Source organism: Lithobates pipiens, unplaced genomic scaffold, assembly GCF_037356315.1.
Source record: "Lithobates pipiens isolate NorthernLeopardFrog02 unplaced genomic scaffold, aLitPip1_a1.2 Scaffold_19, whole genome shotgun sequence".
NCBI lineage: Eukaryota > Metazoa > Chordata > Amphibia > Anura > Ranidae > Lithobates > Lithobates pipiens.
In genome coordinates this window covers 158,955,686-158,983,238 of record NW_027507764.1, presented here as the reverse complement: position 1 = coordinate 158,983,238, position 27,553 = coordinate 158,955,686, and the positions used below count along the sequence as shown (strand labels likewise).

The 27,553-nt window shown below is 43.1% G+C and overlaps 1 protein-coding gene across 6 annotated transcripts in view; it reads right to left on the bottom strand.

Moving 5' to 3' along the window:
* Positions 1–27,553, bottom strand: part of RARB (retinoic acid receptor beta) — a 1,106,099-nt gene that overhangs the window by 219,310 nt on the left and 859,236 nt on the right. For all 6 annotated transcript variants that reach the window (XM_077491425.1, XM_077491424.1, XM_077491427.1 and 3 more), the window contains one exon: positions 10,391–10,539. In XM_077491425.1, coding sequence (XP_077347551.1) covers positions 10,391–10,539 — 149 coding nt within the window. The remainder of the gene's footprint in view (positions 1–10,390; positions 10,540–27,553) is intronic.

The window sequence follows — 27,553 nt, the reverse complement described above, 5'->3', positions numbered from 1 at the left end:
ATCGTTAACAACACCGAGCACAATGTTTTCGTATTAGTCAAACATGGCCATAAACTAATCGTATTATACCATCTGCAGACCTGTTTAATCGTGCAATTCTACCGGAAATGGGAAATTAAACCTTGAACAGCATACAGGAAGTATATACTATATACTCTACCTGCTAAACATTAATATTTCTCAATCAAGTATACTGTACCAGTCCACCCCCTATCCCTTTTGCCTATAATCTCATGATCCTGGATCGCACCTGCTTTTGATGTTGGAATACCCTTCTTACCAACAATATTCAAATCTGTCTTGTATAATAAATAGTTTGCATAATTGGTGAAGGAGGATGGATTAAAGTACACCTGTCATGGGTGAAGCATGGAAGCTGCCATTACTACACTCCTGAAAATGCCAGTGACCAGCGCTAGTGGTTGCTTGTGTTCAAGTTCAGTACCTTTGAGTCAAAAGACTGGGAACAAGCAAGCTGTAAATGTGTATCAGAAATGTGTCCGAATTTATCGTTATACTTGTTCCTGGTCAGTGAGTTAAAGTGACTGTCATGCCGCGTACACACGATCGGACTTTCTGGCAGACTTGGTCCGGCGCACCAGAATTTGTCGGACAAATCGATCGTGTGTGGACTTTTGGGAAGAAAAAGTCAGACGGACCTAGAAATAGAACATGTTTTAAATCTTGGTCTGCCGGACCAAGTTCCTATTGGGAAGCCCGTTCGTCTGTATGCTGGTCTGACGGACCAAATACCGTGCAAGAGCAGCTACAGCACCTACCAGCGAGAATGTTTCCAGTGCGATCCCACTGCGCTGGTTCTCGGCTGCAGGATACTGTATATCTCGCGCTCTCTGCAATAGGAAAAACACATTTTCCTATTGCATAGAGCGCGAGAGGGAATGCCCCTCCAGGGGCATACCAGGCTCTTAGGTCTGGTATGGATTTTAAGGGGAACCCCTACGCCGAAAAAATGGCGTCTGTTCCCCCCCAAAATCCATACCAGACCCTTATTCGAGCACGCAGCCTGGCCGGTCAGGAAAGGGGGTGGGGACGAGCGAGTGGTCCCCCCCTCCTGAACGGTACCAGGCCGCATGTCCTCAACATGGGGGGTGGGTGCTTTGGGGAACGGGGTCACCCTGCGGCCCCCCACCTCAAAGCACCTTGTCCCCATGTTGATGAGGAGAAGGGCCTCTTCTCTACAACCCTGGCCATTGGTTATCAGGGTCTGCGGGCGGGATTCTTATGGGAATATCCCGGCCCACCACCCTATGTGAATAAGTATGGGGTAAATCATACCCCTACCCATTCACCTGGAGGAAAAAGTGTCAATAAAAAACACACTACCCAGGTTTTTAAAGTAGTTTATTAGACAGCTCCAGGGGTCTTCTTCCGACTTTGTTTTTTCGGCTTAGGGGGTTCCCCTTAAAATCCATACCAGGTGACGGGGCTCACAAGGTGTCAATCACACCGATGAAAGCTGCGAGATTGACTTCCCTTTCTAGTCCCGTCATACCTGGAGTCATGGACTTTAGTCTGTGTGTGGGCTAGTCTGTTCATTTTGAAAGTCAGTCGGGAAGTCCGTCAGACCTAGTCTGCCGGAAAGTCCGTTTGTGTGTACGCAAGTTAGCTTGTTCGGAAAGTCCGTTGGACCTCCGCCAAAAGTCCGCCGGGAAGACCTAGTCCATTGGATCTAGTAATCGAAAAGTCCGGTCGTGTGTACGCGGCATCAGAGAACTAACCCGGCCATAGATGGAGCGATTTTCTTTCCTGCAACAATGGGTTGCAGGAAAGAAGCTTGCTTGATTCACCCATCAACACAGACAGTGATGACAGGGGAATCCCTCCCGCGGTGCCGTTGTGTTCTCCTGTCGGTGGGAGCCATTCCTGCTGAATACAGTGATTATTGCTATCGGCTATAACAACCACTAGCGATAATCGCATGTATAATCCGGCAGACTGGTTGTACCCAAGTTGATCGATCAACTCAAATTCAACTTGCCTGTACATAGTTCAAATCTCGGCCAGTTCCTGCTGAATCTGCTGAGATTCGAACAATCTATGGCTGGCTTAAAATTTTCAAGAGAGCCCTACATAAATCTCTCATGACAGGCGTACACTTTTAAATAGTATAGTTAGTACCTGTGTTTACATTACATATTATTATTTTAATACATTTTTATACTTCTTGTCTGGCACTGCTTTTCAACTGCCACTTCCATGTGACACTGGGGTTGATTTACTAAAGGCAAATATATTTATTTAATTGAATTTAATTTTGCAAGTGCAGTTGCACTCTGTAAATGCAGTTGCTCCAGAGCTTAGTAAATGAGCAGAAGCTCTGTTGACTTCAATCGTCCAATCACGTGCAAGCAAAAATGCTTTTTTTTTTTTTCTCGCAAAGTGAAGCCTTACCTCATTTTACTAAGCTCTGGAGCAATTGCACTTTCAGAGGGAAACTGCACTTTGCAAAGTGCACAGTCTATTTGCCTTTAGTAAATCAACCCCATTGTGTCTCCTGTGAGTGGTCACTCCTCCACATCATATTATAGTTGGATGGGTGTAAGCCAAGAAAAAATCGCATCTCCCATAGTAAAAGAAGAGCACTTACTAGTCTATTTTCTGGAAGCTGAGCCTTCAGAATGAAGACATAGGCACAGACACAAAATACGTCATGTATAGTACATGATGATGCATAGCTAAGAATCTATGTACAATGGTATTTGGTTGCAATTAGTAATCTTAACAGCTCTTTGCTGGACAACGGCTCCATGCACACTAGCATTTTTTTTATGCTCCCTGAAGCTAAATACAGGCATACCCCACTTTTAAGTACACAATGGGGTTTATTTACTAAAGCTGGAAAGTGCAAAATCAGACTCACTTCTGCATAGAAACCATTGGTTTTTGTATAGTTTTTTTGAGCGTTTTTCTAGAAAAAAATGCTGAATGCTCCTAAATGCTTCTAAATGCTACTAAAATGCTCCTAACAGCTCTTTTTGATGTTTTTAAATTTTTTTTCTTTCCTTCATGTACTGCAAAAACGCTAATAAAATGCTAATGCTCCTTTCATAAGCTCAAAAAAAAAGCTAGAAAAAAAACTAGATGAGTTTTTGGAAGCTTTTAGGAGCAGTAGGATTTTATTAGCATTTTTGCAATACAAGAAGAAAAAACAAAAACAAAGCTCAAATAAGTTGTTAGTAGCATTTAGAAGCAGTTAGGAGCGTTTAAGAGCATTCACTGTTTTTTTTTTTCTGCTGGTAAATAAACACTCCAAAAAACTCTACAAAAGCTTTTTTTTTTCTGCTCCTAGATGCTGTAGCTCAAAAAATGCTAATAGCCTAAAGTAGTGTGCATGGACACATAAGATAACACTATGAGCTTCTCTGAGCAGAAAAACATTGCTAATAACCGCTGCTATGAGCTTAACAAAATGCTAGTGTGCATGGAGCAAAAGCTTCTACGGCTCCATGCACACTAGCGTTTTTAAAGCTACTAAATTCTACTAGAAACTTGCACAAAAATGCTATTATCAGCATTTTCTATCCAGCATTTTTTTTAGCTTTTTTTTAGCTTATAAAAAACATTAGTGTGCATGGAGCCTCAAAGCTACTAAAAACTGGAATACAAGCTGGCACAAAAAAAGCTATTATCAGCATTTTTCATGCAGCACTTTTTTTCTAGTATTTTTTAAGCTCATAAAAAAAGCTAGTGTCTTAATGTGTTATAATAAACCAGTGATATATATACAAATTAAAGCGGAACTGCAGTCTGCTCACATAATTTATAATTAAAACATCTTTGCCATGCTAAAGCTTCCCTCCAACCACTTTGCATATTATTGTATATATACTGTGATTCTGTACTTGCCAAATATTCTGCAGAAATCTCCCTCCACTGAATCTGGCTGCAACCATATTAACCGTGGGCAGCTGAAGCTGCTGCCTGTCCACTTCCTGGATTTACACATACACACATTCAGCTCTGCAGCTCTCATTGGCCCTCTTATGACTCACCCCCCCTCTCCCTTCCTGGCAAACTCTCACGGGAGTGAGAGAGAGAGCTGTGCATGATGTAGTATACCTAGGCTAATGACCAGACAAGAGACAGGAAGAGGGCCAAGTCTGTTTTAATACATGAAGAAGTAAAGCTTGAACAATTTGCAGTGCATAAAAAGTCACTACCACACGAGTCGTACAGAAAACAAAATAACCATACACTTTGTGATACATTATATTACAGGGTTAAAGCAACCCTATCACTAAAATAAAGTCGGAGAGATCCAGGAGACATCACTTTCCAATGGCATATCATTGAAGTGGTGCCCGGCAGTGCAGACAGTGATGCATACGGTAAGTATTTATTTTTTTCTTTACATGCACATCTTTAATTCCCTCTTTATTTTTAGAAACCGAGCTCCTGTAACTAAGAATATATTATCTAATAAAGTATCCTTGAAGAAGCATATTATTTCAGATCATTAATCTATAGGTGGGTAAATCAAGCTGGCTGATACCTCTAGATCCCGTTCTATGACAACTCAATCTGCCAACAGGCAGTGATGGCAAACTGTGAACAATATGGAACCCACCCCGTAGTGTATGTAAAACACTATATAGTCCCGGTACAACTGTTTTTTCAATTATTTCCATCATATCTGGGTAAATACAGGCTGACTTTTAACATTAGAAGGGCCGCTGCATTGACCTCTGATAACAGCTAAGGCCTAAAACACCATTGTGTATGGGTACCTCTAATGCCCTGTACACACAGTCGGACATTCCGACAACAAAATCTGTCAGATTTTTTCTGACGGATTTTGGCGCAAACTTGTCTTGCATACACATGGTTGAAATAAGTTGTCGGAAAACCTGATTATTCAGAACGAGGTGACGTACAACAAGTACAACGGGACTATAAAGGGTCTCGTAATTTATTCTGAGCATACGTGGCACTGTGTGCGTCGGAATTGTCTACACACGATCGGAAATTTAAACAATCGGATTTTGTTGTCAGAAAATTTTAGAACAAGATCTCAAACTTTGTGTGTCGGAAATTCAGACGGAAAAAAGTCAGATGGAGTCCACACACGATCGGAATTTACGACAACACAGTCAGAAAGCCCGACTGTGTGTGTACAGGGCATAACAGTATGCTAAGATAAAAACACAATCCGATGACAAATGCTACTGCTAGATCATCTCTGAGGCCTGATTCACACCTATGCATTTTTTTGTGCGTTTTCAGTTTTGCAGAAACGCACTACAGTCCATTTAAAATGGTTTGCTATGGATGTAGTTCACATCTATGCATTTTCTGAAAAGAACCAGGGACTTTTTTTCTGGTTTTTGGTCCCATAGGCTTCGATGGATCAAAAGCATGTATTGAAAAATGCAAATATGCACCTTCAATATGCAAACTGCAACCTGCATAGGTGTGAATCGGGCCTAAGTCAACAGAACCCTGCCACCAAACCTAGCTAGCCAGATAAAAAGTTTTTTTTTTTTTTTTAAGCAAAACTAAAAACTCATTCACTCATTTGTAGGATAGTATTTATCTGTATTTCAGAAATAATTCAAAATAACGTCATGATTAGGTTTACACAAGAATTTCAACATTTAGTCTTTAATTATTTTAGTGCTGAAGTATGAGCTATGTATATTTTATTAATATTATTATTATACAGGATTTATATAGCGCCGACAGTTTACGTAGTGCTTTACAACATATTTACCCCTTTATTTATCATTACCTAATTTATCTGAGGTTGAGTCTTGAAGATAAAGCCTCATACACACAATGAGAATATCGAACGAATGATTGTTTGTTTTTTTTGCATGCTAGTCTCATATCGAAAATCAATAGGTTACCAAAAATTCTCGTAAGACAGAATACAACTTCGGAAGTGATGTAATGTATTCTTTCTTTTCGTAGCATGCATGGTCTTGGTGACATGATTTTTTTTTTCGTACATATACTGTACTAATTGCACCAAAATAATTTTTCTGTCATCGTATGGGAAAAAATGTCATTCTTGTCCCTTCGGATATTTTCTCATGAACTGTCTCGGCTCTCGAAAGCTGTGTACTAAGAAATAGAACATCAGAGGATATCATGTGCCTGAATTTGTGCTAATAATACATACTGCCATCCAGCTCCTAAGTACTCAACATTATTATATGCATTTCTTGTTTGAGGGGCTTTGTTATGTGATGCTGTTATGTTGAGACAGCTAATCAATCCAGCGTGGATGGAGGAATCTACACTGCTGTCTATTGTACTTGGACAACTGCAGCACCCGTGGCTGTCTGAGTACCTAAACAGTGACTGCATATGATTGGATATAGTCACTGTTTTGGCTTACAATCTTTCACAGATTCCCTTGATTTTGAAAGCAACTTTTGTTGAGCTGGGTGGTGCTGACAGGGCCCCCCACTGCTCGAATTCAGGTCATGCATGGCCAGTTCAACACCCAAGGCCTAGAATAAGCCAGAGACAGAATCATTTACAGCCGACTCAGGAAGACAAAAAATCCACCTTTAAGGCCCCTACACACGATCCGAAAATCGGATGGAAAAATTCGTACGACAAGGTGTCTGACGATTTTTGGATCGTTAGTACGGTGCTTTTCGACAGCCGATTCCGTTTTTTCGTCAGACAAAATCTGGATGTGCAGACTAGAACGTTTTTGTCGGATGTGAACTCTAAATCAGAAATTTTCATTTCAATATTATGGTTTTCGTCTGAAAAAAATCGTAAGAGCAAGACTACGCATGCTCAGAAAAAAAAGAATACATTCAAAACTATTCAACATGTTACGTCACTTCTGACATTGTATTCTGTCGTAAGAAAATGTTCGTAATGTGAGTAACCTCTTCACTTTCGACATGAGACTAGCATGCCACAAAAAACAGATGTTCGGTCGTCTGAAAAGCTAAGCGGGTGTACGAGGCTTTACAGCGGGGCCCCTCACACAGCATAGGGTTAGATGCTACTTTAGTCTAGGGGTAGACGATTGGGAAGTAAATACTTACCTCATTCCAACAGGCCCCCTCCAGCACTGTGACCGGTATGTCTAAGCTGCGGCCCAGTCCCACTCCAGCCTCCTCAACATACAATACAGTGTTAATGTTCCTGTATAGTATGTGATTACGCTGATGCTTGGCCCACACAAAAGGGTGGATGAGGTGGAGAGTGCCGAATCAGGAGGTAAGTGGAAGCGCATAATGAGCCATTAACCATTGCAACGTAGGAGGGCTTCACTGCAAGGGTGGATTTCTCAATGTTCCTGGAGTTGGGCTTTAAATTAATAAAGTGGTGAATATACATCTTTAATGAATAAGTCTGTACATTGGAAATTGGGTAAGACTGAATATTCAGATTCTTGCATAAACCCAGTTTTTACTGATTGCAGATTTACAATTACAGGTGCCAATAAGGGATTAAAACCCCACCACAGTCTTTCACTTACTAATTACAAAATGGATAAGAAACAACTCATGGGTCACCATGTATGACCCATCTGGCAGCAAACGCCACAGGAACATTATATTCCTGCTTTAAATTCTTAGAATATGATGCTTATCATTCGTTTATAAAAATGTATCAGAGCAAAGATCAGAAACTATGACCATTAGCATTTTACCTTTATGAGTTAACAGCACTCTGCTGTGATATTTGGCCATTGTGGGTTACAAGGGGTGCAACATATTACTGCCACAACAAGCACAAATCAAATCCAAGGTTAAGAAGCTCTATTGAAAAGGTCTTTTATTACCTTTTTGAACGGAGTTCAACTTTTCTTTAATTGCTTCATACAGAGGCGTAGACTGGACATCGTAACTTATTATAATTGAGGCACGCCATGATGGCGTCTAATTTGAATAAATATGCAAAAGCATAACTGGTGTAGAAAATATGTATATCATCATAAGAGTTCAGTACTAGAAAATCACAGAATATGAGGATGGGTAACTAAGGTATAGCTAGTTGTGTACAGTGGCGAAAATAATTTTTTGATCCCCTGCAGATTTTGTACGTTTGCCCACTTACAAAGAAATGAAGGGTCTATAATAGTTATCATAGGTGTATTTTAAATGATAGAGACAGAATATCAACCAAAAATCCAGAAAAAAACAGATGATACAAATGTTATAAAATGGGGAGCAGTTCAGTGAGTAAAATAAGTATGTGATCCCCTACCAACCAGCAATAATTCTGGCTCCCACAGACTGGCTACAGTATGTGGTCATGTGTTACACAGGTTAGTCCTGTCAATTTAAGAAGGTGCTCTTAACGAGAACTCATTATGTGTAAAAAAAAAAAAAAAAGACACCTGTCCACCGACTCTTTCTTCCATTCAAACCTCGCCATCATGAGCAAGACCAAAAAGCTGTCAAAGGATGTCAGGGACAAGATTTCAGGCCTGCACAAGGCTGGAATGAGCTACAAGACCATCAGCAAGAAGCTTGGTGAGAAGGAGACAACTGTTGGGGCAATTATTGGCAAATGGAAGAAATACGAAATAACTATCAATATCTATCTATCTATCTATCGCATACCCACCAAATGGTGCTCCTCAGACCCTCCAACCATAACAGAGTGGGTCAGACGCATACAAAAACCCTCTGTTATGGAAGCACTCCTCCATTAAGTGAATTATACCCCTTTCAATTTCAGAAGAATTTGGTCCTGCTGGCAACATTTTATCACTACTGATGAATATTCCAAATTTATGGCTTAATCTTTCACAAAATTAACCAGTAGGCATATAATCTTGCATCCTGGGCCTTTTATCTTCCCTTCCTCCCCCTCCTTATAATGACTACTAAGGAAATCACCCAGCCCCTCAAAACCTACTGTAGCCACTGCCACCACTCCCCCTTATCGTCAGCAATACAACCCTAAAGAATATGAACATATATATATATATATATATATATATATATATATATATATATATATACCCACACTCAGGACACCTGTATAGACACTGAATAACATATCCACAAATGAGTTGAGGCAAACATAACTGCTAAAACCAGCTAATTTTAGTTCTTTCTTGGATTTTTATGGTTTCTTTTATGTTTGTTTGACATGCTCCAATAAGGAGTAAACCTAAAGCTTATACTTTAACTATGCCAACATACTGGCTGACATGTACGAGTGACAAGCTCCCTACCTAGCTGCAACCCTTTTTGTAGTTTTCCTTTCCTCTGTTACTATATCTGCTGCGCCCGCAATACTGTGATTTTTGGTATGTACCCTTTATAAATAAAAATACTTTTGATAAAAAATAACTATAAATCGCCCTTGGTCTGGAGCTCTGTGCAAGATTTCTCCTCATGGGGTGAGGATGATCATTAGAAAAGTGAGGGATCAGCCCAGAACTACACTGGAGGAGCTTGTAAATGATCTCAAGGCAGTTTGAATCATAGTAACCAAACAAACCATTGGTAACACAATACACCGCCATAGGAAAAAATCCTGTACCACCCACAAGGTCCCCCTCCTCAAGTAGGCACATGTACAGGCCGTCTAAAGTTTGCCAATGGACCTCTAAATCATTCAGAGAAGGATTGGGAGAAGGTGCTGTGGTCAGATGAGCTCAAAATTGAGTTCTTTGGCATTAATTCGACTCGCCATGTTTTGGAGGAAGAAAAATACTGACTATGCCCCTAAGAACACCATCCCTACAGTCAAGCATGGAGGTAGAAACATAATGCTTTGGGGCTGTTTCTCTGCTAAAAGTACAGGCCAACTTTGCCGCATTGAGGGGCTACTGGACTAATTCCTTTTGTACCACCACCCCCTCCCTTTATAATGTAAGCTCTATGAGCAGGCCCCTCCCGTACCTTTTGTATTGTACTGTAATTGTGTTGCCCCCCCCCTCCCTATACATTGTAAAGCGCTGTGTAAACTGTTGGCGCTATATAAATCGATAATAATAATAATACTGGACGGGGCCATGTATTTCCTGGCGGGCACTGCGTGTGCCAATTGCGAACACACCTGAGCTCATCCTTACTAGTAACCAACTACAAGAGATGTTTTACCTCGCCTCTGTGCTTGCCAAGAATGGTTTCTCCACCAAGTACCAAGTTATGTTTTGCTTGGGGATAAAATACTTATTTTACTCACTGAACTGCAACTCAATTTATAACATTTGTATCATGTGTTTTTCTGGATTTTTGGTTGCTATTCTGTCTCTATCATTTAAAATACACCTATAATAAAATGATATACCCTTCATTTCTTTGTAAGTGGGATAACTTACAAAATCTACAGGGGATCAAATAAATATTTTCCCCACTGTCTGTTAGATGACAATTTAAATAGGGGGGGCAAAGATTATCAGTGTTATAAAGCCTGATTTTAAACAATGCTCACTTACCTTGCAGCCCTCACATGCACTGACTCCATAATGATATCCAGATGACTTGTCCTGACACACAAAACAGGGTTTGTAAACTCGAGGAGGAGGGGGAGGGGATGGAGGACTGGGCACAAGCTCTTCTGAACTGGTACTTTGTGTCTCAATAGCTGTAAAAACAAAGAAAAAAAAAAGAAAATTCTTTAAATATTTATAGCAAGAATTTTGTTAAACTGCAAGCATGACGTTATCACAGCTTGCAGGCAACTGACATTATGACATTAAAAGCTCATGCACAAGTTTAGGTTCATACTGAATTTTTATTTTACAGATCTGAACACAGCTCTATGATAGACAAGGTATTTCTGCACATGGTGTCATTTAGCAGCACTGAAAAAAATAAAAGAATCCCACAATCCCACATTTCAGGGTGCGTATTTTGGAGTGATTTATGTGCATAAAAGCATACACTGAACATTTGTTACTATTATATCATTTTATGGGCACTGCTACAGCTGAGCACTTCTGAACCTGAAGTTCAATGATATATGGGGATTGATTACTGAAACCGGAGAATGCAAAATCTGGTGCAGCTGTGCATTGTAGCCAATCAGCTTCTAACTTCAGCTTGTTCAAATAAAGTGGATGTAAAACCTTTTCATCCCTTTTAAACTACTGCATTATTGGTTATCTAGAAGGAAATATATGCCTCCTGCATGTTTACTTATCTGTCAAATGTCTACCCTCTGTCTGCTATGAGACCCGAAAAACTGCAGATTTTGTGGGTGGGGCTGCTGTCCAGGGCTCAGCGGGTGGAGTTGTGATGTCATTAGACTCCCCGCCCATCTCTACACTCCCCTTATCAACATGCATTTTCTTCTGTGTATTTCTTACACTGAACTTCTGCTATAATCACCAACATCCAGCAGAAAAGTCCACACATGACTTCAGCATGCCAAATCATGAGTTGTAGAACAGCCAATCCTTTCAGAGTAGCAGAAGAAAGGAGTGGGAGGGAATTAAAAAATAATGCATGTCTCTTAGGCTAGTGCATGAGATATGTAAATCACCTGTCACTCACAGCAAAGGGGAGGATTTGACAACGTTTTTCTCTGTCAAGATTTATCTCACTATAACAATAAAAGAGGATTGCTCAGAGCTGGATTAACTCTTTGTGGCAAGACTGGACTCAAATGATAGGAAATCTTATACTCTACATTATGAGAAAAAAAAAAACTATTTTCGGGTTTACAGTGCCTTGCGAAAGTATTCGGCCCCCTTGAACTTTTCAAACTTTTGCCACATTTCAGGCTTCAAACATAAAGATATAAAATTTTTATTTTTTGTGAAGAATCACCAACAAGTGGGACACAATTGTGAAGTGGAACGAAATCTATTGGATAATTTAAACTTTTTTAGCAAATAAAAAACTGAAACGTGGTGCGTGCAAAATTATTCGGCCCCTTTACTTTCAGTGCAGCAAACTCACTCCAGAAGTTCAGCGAGGATCTCTGAATGATCCAATGTTGTCCTAAATGACTGATGGTGATAAATAGAATCCACCTGTGTGTAATCAAGTCTCTGTATAAATTCACCTGCTCTGTGATAGTCTCAGGGTTCTGTTGAAAGCGCAGAGAGCATCATGAAGACCAAGGAACACACCAGGCAGGTCCGTAATACTGTTGTGGAGAAGTTTAAAGCCGGATTTGGATACAAAAAGATTTCCCAAGCTTTAAACATCCCAAGGAGCACTGTGCAAGCGATCATTTTGAAATGGAAGGAGTATCAGACCACTGCAAATCTACCAAGACCTGGCCGTCCCTCTAAACTTTCAGCTCAGACAAGGAGAAGACTGATCAGAGATGCAGCCAAGAGGCCCATGATCACTCTGGATGAACTGCAGAGAACTACAGCTGAGGTGGGAGAGTCTGTCCATAGGACAACAATCAGTCTTACACTGCACAAATCTGGCCTTTATGGAAGAGTGGCAAGAAGAAAGCCATTTCTCAAAGATATCCATAAAAAGTCTCGTCTAAAGTTTGCCACAAGCCACCTGGGAGACACACCAAACATGTAGAAGAAGGTGCTCTGGTCAGATGAAACCCAAATCTAACTTTTTGCCCACAATGCAAAACGATATGTTTGGCGTAAAAGCAACGCAGCTCATCACCCTCAGCACACCATCCCCACTGTCAAACATGGTGGTGGCAGCATCATGGTTTGGGCCTGCTTTTTTTCAGCAGGGACAGGGAAGATGGTTAAAATTGAGGGGAAGATGGATGCAGCCAAATACAGGACCATTCTGGATGAAAACCTGTTGGAGTCTGCAAAAGACCTGAAACTGGGACGGAGATTTATCTTTCAACAAGACAATGATCCCAAACATACAGCAAAATCTACAAAGGAATGGTTCACAAATAAACGTATCCAGGTGTTAGAATGGCCAAGTCAAAGTCCAGACCTGAATCCAATCGAGAATCTGTGGAAAGAGCTGAAAACTGCTGTTCACAAACACTCTCCATCCAACCTCACTGAGCTCGAGCTGTTTTTCAAGGAAGAATGGGCAATAATTTCAGTCTCTCGATGTGCAAAACTGATAGAGACATACCCCAAGCGACTTGCAGCTGTAATCGCAGCAAAAGGTGGCTCTACAAAGTATTAACGCAAGGGGGCCGAATAATTTTGCACACCCCACTTTTCATTTTTTTATTAGTTGAACAAGTTTCAAAAATCCAATAGATTTCCTTCCACTTCACAATTGTGTCCCACTTGTTGGTGATTCTTCACAAAAAATAAAAATGTAATATCTTAATGTTTGAAGCCTGAAATGTGGCAAAAGGTTGAAAAGTTCAAGGGGGCCGAATACTTTCGCAAGACACTGTACATCCACTTTAAGCCTTGACCAAAGACCTGGAAGCTGATTGGTTTCTATGAAGAGCTGCACCAAATTTTGCACTCTTCCATTTTAGTAAATTTACCCCATAGAGTGGCCATGGACCTCTTTTGTATAATGCTGATGGAGTCCTGAATCCTGAGACTGCTCCGGCATGCAAATTTTAACAGTGTTTTCTAGTCAAGAGCATCCTTCCACCTTTTGCCCTCTACTATAAGTTGGCAAGACTTGCATATCACAGTGATGGGCTAACAGCAATGCAAAGAAGGATGGTGGGTTGATATTTTTATAACAGAGCATACCCAAGACTCAGGGCATCCAACAAAAAAGATTTTATATATTTTTTCTAAAGAGAGGCACATAGAAGCTACAAGCACACATCCATGGCAACCTACAAAACCTTGCTGTTATGGCTGAAAGCAGGGTCATTCTGATGATCATAGCTCTGACACTCCCTCTACCTCTTTGCCTTTATCTCCTGTCCAAACACATTCCTACTGGCCCATTGCTGTAATTGCCAGTATGCCCTGGCCAATAGGAATATGTAGAATACAGTAAGGAGTGGGTAAGCCTTAACAGTATCAGCAAGTGCCTTTCAGATTGGCCTGGCGTTTGGCTGTAAAAGCAAGGTCTTGCAGATTGCTGCAGTTTTTCCCCTAAAAAGAGAATATGACGGGAGTCGCTTTAGGTGGGGGAGACTTGTGGAACCCAGGTTACCTTACTACTGGAAGCTCCCTATCCAGCTCCCCCTTCCCCTCCTATGTGTAAGACATCCTGTGTCTATTAGGGGCACAGGGTGACCGAGAACCTCAGTCTGACCTCAAGAATATATGAAGATAAAGTCCACTGTTCATCAGAGACCATTGCTAGATGGTTTGAGGTGGGGTTGAGCAGCTCTCCCTGCTGACTGGACAGTCTACTGATGAGACATAAGGGGTCTGATAAGAACCCTGATATTTTACCAAAGCCCTCCAACAGGGCTCCTAAAACAATTGTAACATAACATGGTTAAAAAAAAAATAATAATAATATTGTGAAAAAATAATAAAAACTACAATTGTAAAAAATAATATAAAATAATAAAAACAAAAAAATGACTGACACCGTACACTGTCCTACTGACACAATCCACTGCCTTTCTGACACCCTCCTCTGCCCTACTCACAAAGTTCACTGCCCTACTGACACCATCCACTGCCCTACTGACACCAACCTCTGCTCTACCGACTGACACCATCCACTGTCCCACTGACACCAACCTCTGTACTATTGACATGTCCACTGCTCTACTGACACCCTCTACTGCCCTTCTGACACCCTCCACTGCCCTTCTGACACCCTCCACTGCCCTTCTGAAACTGTGTTTTAATACATGTTTACATTTATGTATAAGAGTGTGTGTGTGTGTCTGGGCTTGTTCACACTTGACTACATTTCTGGCGCTCAACAAATGCTCCTATAGAGTTTGTATAGCGTTAGTATGGGCATCAGACCGGCGTCAGGGAGCTTTAGAATGTGCTGTTTTACCAACATTACAAACGCTCCCCAAATGCCCTATGCACGGTTTCACAGCGTTTGATGAGCATAATGCCGCGTACACACGTAGCGGACTATCCGACGGACTTAGTCTGGCGGACTTCCCGCCAGACTGTCCGTCCGACTTTCCAAACGGGCTACTTGCCCACACACGCCACTTTTTCAGCGGACTAATACGGCATACTAAGTCCACCGTACTATCCGCCCTACTTTTGAAATGAACGGACTCGCCCACACACGCGGAGGAAAGTCAAAAGCACCTGGCCGTACTCATTCACATAGGGTGGGGGACCGGTATCTGGGGGCCCCCTTATTAAAGGGGGCCAGGGTTGTCGGGAAGAGGCCCTTGTCCTCATCAACATGGGACAAGGTGCTTTGGGGTGGGGGGGGCCACACGGCCCCCCTTCCCCAGGGCACCCCCATGTTGAGGGCACGTGGCCTGGTACGGCTCTGGGGGGGGGGGCCCTCGTCCCCCCCTTTCCTGGCCGGCCGGGTAGCGTGCTTGGACAAGGGTCTGATGTGGACCTGGGGGGAACCCCCACGCCAATTTTTTCGGCCTTGAGGTTCCCCTTTAAGTCCATACCAGGTGGTGGGGCCAGCGACGTCTCCTTCGCGGGCCCCGCCTACCTGGAGACCCGCTCGAAATGAACGGACTTTTCTCCGGGCGGGCAAAAGTACGGCGGACTGGCATACGCACGGCCGGATTGTCCGCCGAAATGCGAGTCCGGCGGGAAGATTGGAGTGCAAAACTACTTTCTAAGTCCGCCGTACTTTTGGGTCAGAAAAGTCTGCCGGAGGCTACACACGGGGGGATTGTCCGGCGGACTTGAGTTTGCCGGACTTTTCCACCCGATTGTTTGATCGTGCGTACGCGGCATTAGGGTGCGTTAAAACTGCTCCACAATGGAAAGTTACAAAAATAACTAATACACTAATCAAATTTCAACGCGCTGCGACTGCACCAAAAACGCCTGCCGGAGCGTTTGTGGAATGTTACTATAGACTTACATGGACGGCGTTGAAAGGCTTCAAACGCCTCCTGACTCGACATGAGGCCTCAATTTTAAAGTGACGCAACGCTAACGCTTAGTGTGAATGGCACAAAGTGCTGTCTATTATATCTTGTGCATAGGTGTTTGAGGGGCGTTTTTATTGCATATATATGTATATGTGTATATATATATATATATATATATATATATATATATATATATATATACATATATATATGTGTGTATGTGTGTATATATATATATATATATATATATATATACACATACATATACACACACACATACGAGCACACATATACATATATATATATATATATATATATATATAATATGCTGCGCACACCTATGACAGTGTGAGACATTCTATACCTTATCCTACACAGATGTCCTTAGTGCATAGGGAAGATTGCTTGAATCCACAAAAAGCTGCTTCCACTGTGTAGACGTGATAAGTATTTTAATTTACAATTGTCTGTACTGCAATTTTTGGAACCAGACAATTCTGCTGCTGTTATTGTTGTGATAAGTAATCAGGAAGGTAACGGGAAAGAGGAAACCGCTCTCACCATGTTTCCAGTCTTGACTGGAAAGGAAACTATCCTATTCTGCTACATAAACTGCTTATTTACTCAGAGTACTTTGCTGTATGACACTTATTTTCGATTAACTGTTACAGAACGAGGGCCCCATGGAACAGGCCAGTCGAGGACAGCCATGCTGTTGATGCTTTGAAATGGTTAAAAATAGAGCTTAGTTGAAATCCACATAATCCCTAGATCAAGAGTTGTTTCATAATGTTGTACTGTGGACTCTGAGCAAACAAATGTCCACATAGGTGCAAAGATACAAATGCTATATTGCAGAATCAACATAACATACTAGTATTCGGTGGGTACTGTATAACTGTATATAATAATGTCATCAAATAACTTCTTCCTCTACAGTCTTATGACTCAAAAGCTATATAAAAAGTGAAATAAAAGCAGCAATATGGTTTGTTAATATTTAAAGAATAGCGATCCTCTCTCTATATATACGTAGAAATGCATTACATAAACGGAGCACATAACTGAACATTCTTAGTGGTAAATATATGATACATCTATACCAGGCTTTCTCAACCTTTTAACCCTAGAGGAACCCCAAAAATAATTTTCAAGTTTTGAGGAACCCTTACTAAAACCAGTTCGTCAGGGGTCAATAGAACAATGCCCTTTATACTGGTGGCCCTTTAAAATGGTGCTCAGAATGCCACCCTTAAAGACAGCTAAAAAGATATTTGGTGTCCTGCTGCTGACTTTGCTAAGTGATTCTGAACCTTGAACTCTGTAGGCACCATCAAAAAGGTGGTTCATCAGCCACAGCTCAAGTTACCCCTAGCAACCTCTGGAGGAACCCTAGGGTTCCACTGAACCCTGGTTTAGAATGGCTGGTAGTGGTCTATACAGTCCTCAAATTATTTTTCTGTGTTTGACGCAAAATGGCTAAATTTTGGTTAACGTTAAATACATGACTCAAAGTATAACTAAAAGCAAAAGTTTTTTTTTAGTTTTGTATAGAGTGGAGAGGAATTAGTAGCCTTAGCCATTTTCATTGCTGTCTGTGCCCCCATGAAGGAGATTCACCCCCCTTATTTGTCCTGTTTTCCATTATCATTGAAAGTAAAAGTTAAAAGAAAATCCCAAATTTTGTGTCGTCCCAAGAAACGTATTAGAGGTGAAACCTTCCAATGAGGACACCAGTTCTGGTGACCTGGGGGGGGGGGGGGGGCACAAGGAATCCCCTTAATTTGCAAGGATTTCCTCTAACTTCCTGTTTGGCTATGGGACAGGAAGTGAATGGCAATCTCCGCAATGGGACACAGATAGTGAAAATAGCCCTCCTTTGCTTTATCCAAAATGGAAAAAAGGTTTAGCTTGAAAAGTCTATGTACAAAGCAGTGAATGTGACATTTTCCAAACAATTGCTGTAAATGAATGGTAAATGGCAGCATTATCTTCAGCCTTGCACCATTTTACAGGCTCCTTTTCTGTATTGAAATCACTTTCTCTTTCGCTGCACACTGTGAACTTCATACAGTGTGCTCTAGAAGCTGTGCCAAGTCAAATATTACCCAGCTAATTTTCTGGCTACAGGACATCCAGTATAAATTCCTCCCCATCCTTACTTTCCCAAGCCGCTTTCAACCCGGTCAATTCTGACACTTCTCTCATACATGAAAAAATCTGTATTTTTTTTTTTCTAGAAAATTATTTAGAACCCCCAAACATGGTATTTGCGCAATGGTTTTTCAAACAATTTTTATTTAAATTGTTTTAAATACACTTTAATAAATAAAAAAAATAAAAAAACACAAAATATAACCCTTTTTTTTTGTATAGATGATGTTACACCGAGTAAAGAGATACACAACATACACAGATACAGTATTTAAATATCTCCATAGGCGACACTTTAAACATTTCTACAGGTTACCGGTTTAGAGTTACAGAGGAAATCTAGGGCTAGAATTATTGCTCTTGCTCTGACGTTCACGGCAATACCTCACGTGTTGTTTGAACACCGTTTACATATGTGAGAGCGACCTACGTATGCATTCACCACTGCATGAGAGCACGGGGGGTGCTTTATTTTTATTCTTTGTTACTATCATTTATTTTATTATATTTTATTTTTACACTTTCCCTTAAAAAAAATGTTTTTTGATCATTATTATTCCTATGGCAAGGAATTTAAACATCCCTTGTGATAGAAAAAAGCAGTGACAGGTCCTCTTTATGGAGAGATCTGGGGTCAGTTAGACCCAAATCGCTACTCTACAATGTAAGATTTCGATAAAAAAAAATAAAAAAAAATTGATATATTGAACTCATGCAGGAGTTCGGCCCCCCTTCTCCTTCTCCACCACCAGGGCATTCACAAATCTCAGGGCACTTCACAAATGTGCAGTAGGGAACTAGCTGTGAAGCCGCAAGGCTTCACTGTTGGCTTACCTTACCCAAGATGGCGGCGGCAGCACCCGAGAGCCGGGTGAAGACACCGCTGGATTAGTGGACAGCTGTTTCCTAAAAGTCTGCAGCTGCAGTATTTGTAGATCCTGACATATTTGTAGATGCTGCATACACATGACGTGGTTTTTCCATCAGAATAAACGCTGACGGTTTTTCCGATGGAGTTCCACTGAAACGGACTTGCCTACGCACGATCACACCAAAGTCTGATCATTTAGAACGCGATGACGTACAACACGTATGATGGGACTAGAAAAGGAAGTTCAATAGCCAGTAGCCAATAGCTGCCCTAACGTTGTTTTTGGTCCATCAGAATATCATACAGACGAACGGTTTTACCGATAGGAATTGATTCCGTCGGAAAGATTTAAAACATGTTCTATTTCTAGGTCCATCAGAATTTTCGAAAAAAAAAAAAAAGTCTGCTGTAGCCCACACGATCAGAATATCCAATGAAATGATTCTGTCAGAGTTTTTCTGCCGGAAAGTCTGCCCGTGTGTACACGGCATTAGAATTTTTTTCTGAAGGAGCCTGGAGCTCTGCTTTAAAGGCCAGTTCACACCAGATGCAGTTCTGTGCAGCTTTGTGCGCTTTTTTTCTGCACAAAATGCATGAACAGTGTTTTCCATGTATTCCAATGGCTCTAGTTCACACCATGCAGTCAGTTTCTGCACCGGAAACTGACTGAAAACTGACTGCATGGTGTGAACTAGAGCCATTGGAATACATGGAGAACACTGTGCATGCATTTTTAATGCAGAAAAAAAGCACACGGAACAGAAAGGAACTGCATCTGGTATGAACTGACACTAATGCAGACAATGCTGCTCTTGTACTGCTCTTTATCTATATTCAGAAGCCTGTCAATTAGTGCAGAAAAAAAGCGCACGGAACTGCATCTGGTGTGAACTAGCACTGAGGGCCAGTTCACACCACATGCAGTCCAGTACATTTTTTTTATGCATCAAAAACGCATAGAAAGCAGGTTATATTGTTTTCAATGGCATGGTCCACACCAGTGCTTGCAGTTCCAGTGCGTTCCAGTTCCAGGAAAAAAAAGTAGAACATGTTGCATTTTTCCTGCACTGGACTGAACTGGAACGCTGCAAAAAGCATCAAAAACGCACTGAAATACCCCAAAAACGCACTGGAACACACATGTTCTTACGGTTAAGAAAAAAAGAGGGGTAAAAAAGCACTGGAACGCATCAAAAACGTGCATGCAAAAAAGCATCAAAAACGTATCCAGACTGCATTTGTATGGTGTGAACTGGCCCTTTCAAAATAGGTTTGCTTTACACAATACATCTTATTGAAAAATTAGAGATCTGACCAACTGACACATTATATCTACATAAAATGAAAAACATATAAAACTCAGATATCTTACTATAGGTTCAAGAGGCACAACTGTGGACCTTGCACGACACTGTGGCAGCCAATATATTCTTTGGATTCGTACTTTACAGTATGTAACCTAATAATTCAAGGGCTATAGGTAGTATCCCTAAGGCCAAAATGACAATTTGCCTTGGATGTCCCGGTTTTCTCCTAGATTGGAGGGTCTGTTTGCAGTCAGGATCAGCGTAGGTACAGGGAGTGAACATTATAAACAAACATCAGTTTTGAAGACTTTTCTTCAGAAAGAATGACAGTACAATATCTTGTATAATCGTTCTGATATTTTCTCAGGTCCTGCTTCCTTTGGACATACTCCTTGAGTATATTCTATGCATGGTGTATGTTTTTCACCTTATGGCAAGACCCTCTTTTTGGCTGAAATACATCTGAAGCACTCCCGCCTTGAAGCCATCTGCACTCTGTTCCTCTGTCCCCTCTTGTGATATGTTTGGGCATTTCCTGTTATTTCTTTCTTCTTCAACTTGGTACCAATAGGTTCCCCTGAGGAAGCTATAAGTGAAACGTATAGTGATCCCTCGGTACATTGATTTCCTGTGGAGCCCCGATATGTAAGACCTTCTGCACACACCAGCTTCAGAGTCCATCATACCTACAATGTTTCCTAATGCCCTGTACACACGATAGGATTTTCCGAAACAAAACCGTGGATTTTTTTTCCGAAGCATGTTGGCTTAAAACTTGCCTTGCATACACACGGTCACACAAATATTGTCAGAAATTTCCAAACGTCAAGAACGCGGTGACGTACAAGACGTATGACGAGCCAAGAAAAAGGAAGTTCAATAGCCAGTGCGGCCCTTCTGCTTGATTCCGAGTGGACCTTTATGCATCGGACTTATGTACACATGCTCGGAATTTCCGGCAAGTTTTGTTGTTGGAAAATTTGAGAACCTGCTCTCAAACATTTGTTAGCGGAATTTCCGACAACAAATGTTCTATGGAGCATACACAACGGTCCGACTTTCCGACAACAAGCTCACATCCAACATTTGTTGTCGGAAAATACTATCGTGTGCACAGGGCATAGGTGTTCACATAGGTTTCACCTAGCTGGGACAACCCCATACTATTTTGTTATGTATTCAGTATTCAATTTTAAAGTGCAAGTAAACTCCCCTATTGTTTTCAGCCAAGGAAGCTGCCATCTTTGCCTCTGTTTAATCTTCAACTGCTATGGTGCTGCACATGTGATTCGTTATGACAACAGCCATTGGATGGTTTGATAGTTTGGCTGAGAGCACAACCAATGTGCAGTTAGTATTCCCGGCATGCCTTTTTTTTTTAACTGTTTAAATCGATGGGTTTACTTCCACTTTAATATGTTTTTTACATGATGTTAAATAAACTTGGATTTTTATTCAACTAAGTGCTCTCTTGTTCATCTTGGGTCTACTGGTGGCTACCATACCAATTAAAAGTCCATGTTCCTTCTTGTTTTTTTTTTGCGTATATTTGCATGCGGTGCCACACACCATGTCTTAACCACTTTTTACGACAATTTACCTTGTATCACAATAATTTAGTATTGATATCTAATATAATATGTCATTAACTGAATGTAGGCTCATTCCAGAGCACGCGGCGACAGGTACACTTCAATAGAAAGCAGTAGCCTTTCTGGAATGAGTCATGGTCCCCATGGAGAACATACAGAAGGACTTTTATGTGGTGTACTATTAAAATAAATAAATGAATTATTCTGGAATGAAATCAGCCATGTGCGCTATGTCAGTGTATTCCTTCGCACATCAAGTCCAACAGAACAGCTTCCTAATGCAGCCCAAGGGAGCATTGCAACGTGACATTCAATAAAAAGTGCTCAATTCTTTGTAGCTTAGACACAAGTAGATCTGGAAAACACGACTATCAAGGAATGGAATTAGCATGCTTCTGATTTCTACATAGCTTAAACATCTTCTCCAGGGCAGCGACCAATCTGAAAGTCCTACGTGGACACAATTGAGGTTTTTTTTTTTTTGGCTTCTGTAAACATATTCGCTATATTTCAATATAAATGATATATCATTGAGAAGAAACAGATAAGAACATCCACTGCTAAATGGAAAATCTGCATTGACTAACAGATGCTATGCTGATTACTGCCAGGACACTATTTGCATAGAGTTTGCATGTTCTTCTTTGTGAATTTCCTCTTGGGATTACCAGGCCAATCCTAAAAAAGATTACATAAAAGATATCTTCATCTGCCATACTGATTTCTTTTAGTAAGGGCACTATTAGGAAGATTCTTAGGGGTTAATTTACTAAAGGCAAATAGGCCGTGCACTCTGCAAAGTGCAGTTGCTCCAGAGCTTATTAAATGAGGCAAAGCTTCACTTTGCAAAGAATACCCAATCACGTGCAAGGAAAACGAAAAACAAAAAAATGTATATTTGCTTGCACATGATTGGATGATGGAAGTCAGCAGAGCTTCTGCTCATTTGCTAAGCTCTGGAGCAACTGCTCTTGCAGTGTGCAACTGCACTTTGCAAAGTGCACGGTCTATAAGGGGGAGACTTACTAAAACTGTTGCACCCAGGATCTGGTGCAGCTGTGCATGGTAGCCAATCAGCTTGTTTAATTAAGCTTTGGCAATAAAACCTGGAAGTTGATTGGTTTCTATGCAGTGCTGCACCGGATTTTGCACACTCCAGTTTTTGTAAATAACCCATGTCTTTAGTAAATCAATCCCGAATTGTTAGCTTTTTTTTAAGCTCATCCCTGCCATGAGACGGTTTATTCAAAGTGATTCTAGGGTTCGGTTCACATTTGATGGGACTTTACACTCTCTGGCACTCAAGTTGCATCAAAGTAATGCAGGGACCCTCACATACACCCAGTAAAGAGACTGGCCTCAGGTGATAAACAGAGATTAAACAAATTTTCCTACATAAGTTGTACCTGTTTATCTGCAGACTTCTCTTCTCTACATCCACTCAAAGTGCAGCGTTTATGAAGTTTGTCTGAGTTGGCAACACAAAGAGGTTGGAGGGCTGAAATATACTCTGCAAAGCTCAATGAAGAGAGCTCTGAGAGCTGATTGGATGTAGGGGACACCCCACCCCCCCTTTACTCAGCAACAGAGCTGAGGCTGTCAATCAGCTGGAGCTCCCTCCCCCATCACCCTTTTTCTCTTGGCATCAGGAAAACTTGTCAGAAGTCACTCATGCTGATAGCAGAGGAACGAGGCAGCAGACAGAAATGACACTTAGGGGTTGATTTACTAAAGGCAAATAGATTGTGAACTTTGCACGTGCAGTTGCTCCCAAGCTTAGTAAATGAGGTAAAGCTTCACATTACAAAGAATAGCCTTCAAGGAAAAATAAAAAAAACTATGTTTTTGCTTGCACTTGATTGGATGATGGAAGTCAGCAGAGCAAAGTGCACAGTCTATTTTCCTTTAGTAAATCAACCCTTTAGTTCTCCTAACTGAGGCAACTACACTAGGGCTGCAACGATTAATCGATATTATCGATAATAATCGATAATGAAAATCGTTGTCAATGATTTTCATTATCGATGAGTTGGTCCGCACCTTCCGCCTGTCTGTTAGTTGAAAAAAAAACGAAATAAATCCTCTCCTCCTATGTCATCCGTCCTCGGCGGCGCTCTCTGTGACTAGGCACGCACTCGACGCTGCACGTCCGCGGCGCGCCTCTCCTCCTCGCTGATGTCACGTGACATTCACACAGATCTCAGCCCCGCCTGCTGCTGCCTCGAGGGAACAGAGAGGGCGAGAATCTGTGAGGAGGACACTGAGCCGAGCTGTGAAAAAAGGTAGCAGCTATCGGCTAAAAGTTGTACCCAGCGTGCACACACACACACACACACACACACACACTTCAGTGCCCCATCATCATTTGCTTTCCTGGGAGGGAGAGGGGGGGAAATAGAGCCACATTGGTGCTTCTGCAGGGGGGGGGGGAATAATAGTGCCCCATTGGAATAGTGCTCCATCATTGGTGTCCCTGGGAGGAGTAGCGCCTCCCGGGGACACCAATGATGGGGCACTACCCCCCCGGCTGAAACACCAATGTGGCTCTAATATCCCCCCCCAGAAACACCAATGTGGGAGGAATAACGCCCCATCATTAGTGTCAGTGGGGGGGGGGGAATAGTGCCCCATCATTGGTGTCAGTGGGGGGGGATAGTGCCCCATCATTGGTGTCAGTGGGGGGGGAATAGTGCCCCATCATTGGTGTCAATGGGGGGGAATAGTGCCCCATCATTGGTGTCAGTGGGGGGGGGGGGGAATAGTGCCCCATCATTGGTGTCAGTGGGGGGGGGGGATAGTGCCCCATCATTGGTGTCAGTGGGTGGGGGGGAATAGTGCCCCATCATTGGTGTCAGTGGGGGGGAATAGTGCCCCATCATTGGTGTCAGTGGGGGGGAATAGTGCCCCCCGTCATTGGTGTCAGTGGGGGGGGATAGTGCCCCGTCATTGGTGTCAGTGGGGGGGAATAGTGCCCCGTCATTGGTGTCAGTGGGGGGGAATAGCGCCCCGTCATTGGTGTCAGTGGGAGGAATAGCGCCCCGTCATTGGTGTCAGTGGGAGGAATAGCGCCCCGTCATTAGTGTCAGTGGGAGGAATAGCGCCCCGTCATTGGTGTCAGTGGGGGGGGGGATAGTGCCCCATCATTGGTGTCAGTGGGGGGGATAGTGCCCCATCATTGGTGTCAGTGGGGGGGGGGAATAGTGCCCCATCATTGGTGTCAGTGGGGGGGGGGAATAGTGCCCCATCATTGGTGTTAGTGGGGGGATAGTGCCCCATCATTGGTGTCAGTGGGGGGGGGGGAATAGTGTGGCACTATTATCCCCCCCGACTGAAACACCAATGTGGCTCTAATATTCCCCCCCCCCCCCCCAGAAACACCAATGTGGGAGGAATAACGCCCCATCATTAGTGTCAGTGGGGGGGATAGTGCCCCATCATTGGTGTCAGTGGGGGGGGGGGGAATAGTGCCCCATCATTGGTGTCAATGGGGGGGAATAGTGCCCCATCATTGGTGTCAGTGGGGGGGGGGGAATAGTGCCCCATCATTGGTGTTAGTGGGGGGGAATAGTGCCCCATCATTGGTGTCAGTGGGGGGAATAGTGCCCCATCATTGGTGTCAGTGGGGGGGAATAGTGCCCCATCATTGGTGTCAGTGGGGGGGAATAGTGCCCCCCGTCATTGGTGTCAGTGGGGGGGAATAGTGCCCCCCATCATTGATGTCAGTGGGGGGGAATAGTGCCCCGTCATTGGTGTCAGTGGGGGGGGAATAGTGCCCCGTCATTGGTGTCAGTGGGGGGGAATAGCGCCCCATCATTGGTGTCAGTGGGAGGAATAGCGCCCCGTCATTGGTGTCAGTGGGAGGAATAGCGCCCCGTCATTGGTGTCAGTGGGAGGAATAGCGCCCCGTCATTGGTGTCAGTGGGAGGAATAGCGCCCCGTCATTGGTGTCAGTGGGAGGAATAGCGCCCCGTCATTGGTGTCAGTGGGAGGAATAGCGCCCCGTCATTGGTGTCAGTGGGAGGAATAGCGCCCCGTCATTGGTGTCAGTGGGAGGAATAGCGCCCTGTCATTGGTGTCAGTGGGAGGAATAGCGCCCTGTAATTGGTGTCCATGGTAGGAATATAGTGCCCCATCCATGGTGTCCATGGTAGGAATAGCGCCCCGTCATTGGTGTCCATGGTAGGGATAGCGCCCCATCCATGGTGTCAGTGGGGGGGAATAGTGCCCCATCATTGGTGTCAGTGGGGGGGGGGGGATAGTGCCCCATCATTGGTGTCAGTGGGGGGGGGATAGTGCCCCATCATTGGTGTCAATGGGGGGGAATAGTGCCCCATCATTGGTGTCAGTGGGGGGGGGATAGTGCCCCATCATTGGTGTCAGTGGGGGGGGAATAGTGCCCCATCATTGGTGTTAGTGGGGGGGGATAGTGCCCCATCATTGGTGTCAGTGGGGGGGGGGGGGGGAATAGTGTGGCACTATTATCCCCCCCGGCTGAAACACCAATGTGGCTCTAATATTCCCCCCCCCAGAAACACCAATGTGGGAGGAATAACGCCCCATCATTAGTGTCAGTGGGGGGGGGGATAGTGCCCCATCATTGGTGTCAGTGGGGGGGGAATAGTGCCCCATCATTGGTGTCAATGGGGGAAAAGTGCCCCATCATTGGTGTCAGTGGGGGGGGGGGATAGTGCCCCATCATTGGTGTTAGTGGGGGGGGAATAGTGCCCCATCATTGGTGTCAGTGGGGGGGAATAGTGCCCCATCATTGGTGTCAGTGGGAGGAATAGCGCCCCGTCATTGGTGTCAGTGGGGGGGAATAGTGCCCCGTCATTGGTGTCAGTGGGAGGAATAGCGCCCCGTCATTGGTGTCAGTGGGAGGAATAGCGCCCCGTCATTGGTGTCAGTGGGAGGAATAGCGCCCCGTCATTGGTGTCAGTGGGAGGAATAGCGCCCCGTCATTGGTGTCAGTGGGAGGAATAGCGCCCTGTCATTGGTGTCAGTGGGAGGAATAGCGCCCCGTAATTGGTGTCCATGGTAGGAATATAGTGCCCCATCCATGGTGTCCATGGTAGGAATAGCGCCCCGTCATTGGTGTCCATGGTAGGGATAGCGCCCCATCCATGGTGTCCATGGTAGGAATAGCACCCCGTCATTGGTGTCAGTGGGAGGAATAGTGCCCCGTCATTGGTGTCCCTGGGAGGAATAGTGCCCCATCCATGGTGTCCATGGTAGGAATAGCGCCCCGTCATTGGTGTCCCTGGGAGGAATAGTGCCCCATCCATGGTGTCCATGGTAGGAATAGTGCCCCGTCATTGGTGTCCCTGGGAGGAATAGTGCCCCATCATTGGTGTCCCAGTTTTTTCATTATTACTTTTAAATAAACGAAAAAATTGAACATTACGTTTTTTGTGTGATTTTATCCGATTAATCGAAAAAATAATCGGCCGATTAATAGATTATGAAAATAATCGTTAGTTGCAGCCCTAAACTACACACTATCGAGGGATGTGCTTTGTTCATATTTCATGTCTGTGGTTTACAACCACTTTGCATAGATTGGAACAGGTGCCACCAAGTCGCATAGATCAGAATGGGTGCCATTGGAATCAATGGGATGCGACTCATCATGAGACTTTAGGGGGTGATTTACTAAAGACAAATAGACTGTGCACTTTACAAAGTGCAGTTGCTCCAGAGCTTAGTAAATGAGGTAAAGCAGCACTTTGCAAAGAGTACCCAATCATGTGCAGGGAAATTTTAAAAAACCCTGCATTTTTGCTTGCACGATTGGAGGGATGATGGAAGTCAGCAGA